General features: G+C 36.7%; 1 protein-coding gene across 1 annotated transcript in view; it reads right to left on the minus strand.

Annotated features, from left to right (window-relative positions):
* MYO1H (myosin IH) overlaps positions 1 to 1,042 on the minus strand; it is a 54,780-nt gene that overhangs the window by 37,539 nt on the left and 16,199 nt on the right. Inside the window, exon 6 of the mRNA XM_023733656.1 lies at positions 851 to 949. Within this exon, the coding sequence (XP_023589424.1) occupies positions 851 to 949 (99 nt within the window). The remainder of the gene's footprint in view (positions 1 to 850; positions 950 to 1,042) is intronic.

Below are 1,042 nucleotides of genomic sequence, written 5' to 3' on the forward strand. Positions count from 1 at the left end.
TGCTTAAGAGGCACTGATTTTCTGTTGAGGGTGGTGAAAAGTATTTGGAAATGGATGGTGGTGACGGGCATACAACACGGTGAATGTAATTAATGTCACTAAATTGTACACTTGAAAAAGGTTAAAATGGCAAACGTCGTGTGATATATATATGTAAACGTATATATACATACATACACACACACACCCACACCCACAAATATATATATACACATACACATATATATATATTTTTTATTGTGGTAAAAAATATATACATTAGCACAACATTTGCCAGTTCAATTTGTCCATGTACAATTCAGCGATATTGATGACGTTCATCATGTTGTGCAACCATTACAACTATCGTTTTCCAAATTATTCTACCACGTTATATATATTTTAACCACAATAAAAAAATTGTTTTGGAATGTTTATAAATCCTACAGTTTGTACCAAAACAGAAACTTGGGGCAGGGGGCAGGGAGGAGATAATCCTGTGATTCTCTGGGATCTAAATATTTGAGAGTGGACTTAACCGAGGGTAAGAAGAAATGTCATTTCCTGCTTGCTCCCAACACTGGGAAAACTCAGAGTTGCCAGATAAAATACAGAATGCCTATTTCTATTTGAATTTCAGATTAACAATGGCTAATTTTTTAGTATAAGTCCACATCCAGTGCAATATTTGGGATATACTTATACTAGAAATTAGCCATTGATTAGTCATTGCTTATCTGAAATTCAAATGTAACTGGGTGTTCTGTTTTTATTCGCTGAATCTGGCAACCCTACTATGCAAACACCAAGAAACCATGATTGTTTTCTCAATCCCAGGCTAAACTGGCAGTCCTGCCCCGAGGGCCCATACCTCGAGGTCCTCTTCAGTAAAATCAATGACAGAAAAGGCGTTAGAAACCGTTTTCCAGTCGTTCTTGTCATTGATGGATGTCTCTTTGGCACATTGACCCTGTTGACACAGAACTGGGTCACTTAATGGCATTTTTATAAAGACAGTTAGGTGTGTGCACACTTATTCCTCAATCAAAATGGTTTTCTCTAC

The sequence above is a fragment of the Trichechus manatus genome, unplaced genomic scaffold (genome assembly GCF_000243295.1).
Source record: "Trichechus manatus latirostris isolate Lorelei unplaced genomic scaffold, TriManLat1.0 scaffold00061, whole genome shotgun sequence".
Lineage (NCBI taxonomy): Eukaryota > Metazoa > Chordata > Mammalia > Sirenia > Trichechidae > Trichechus > Trichechus manatus.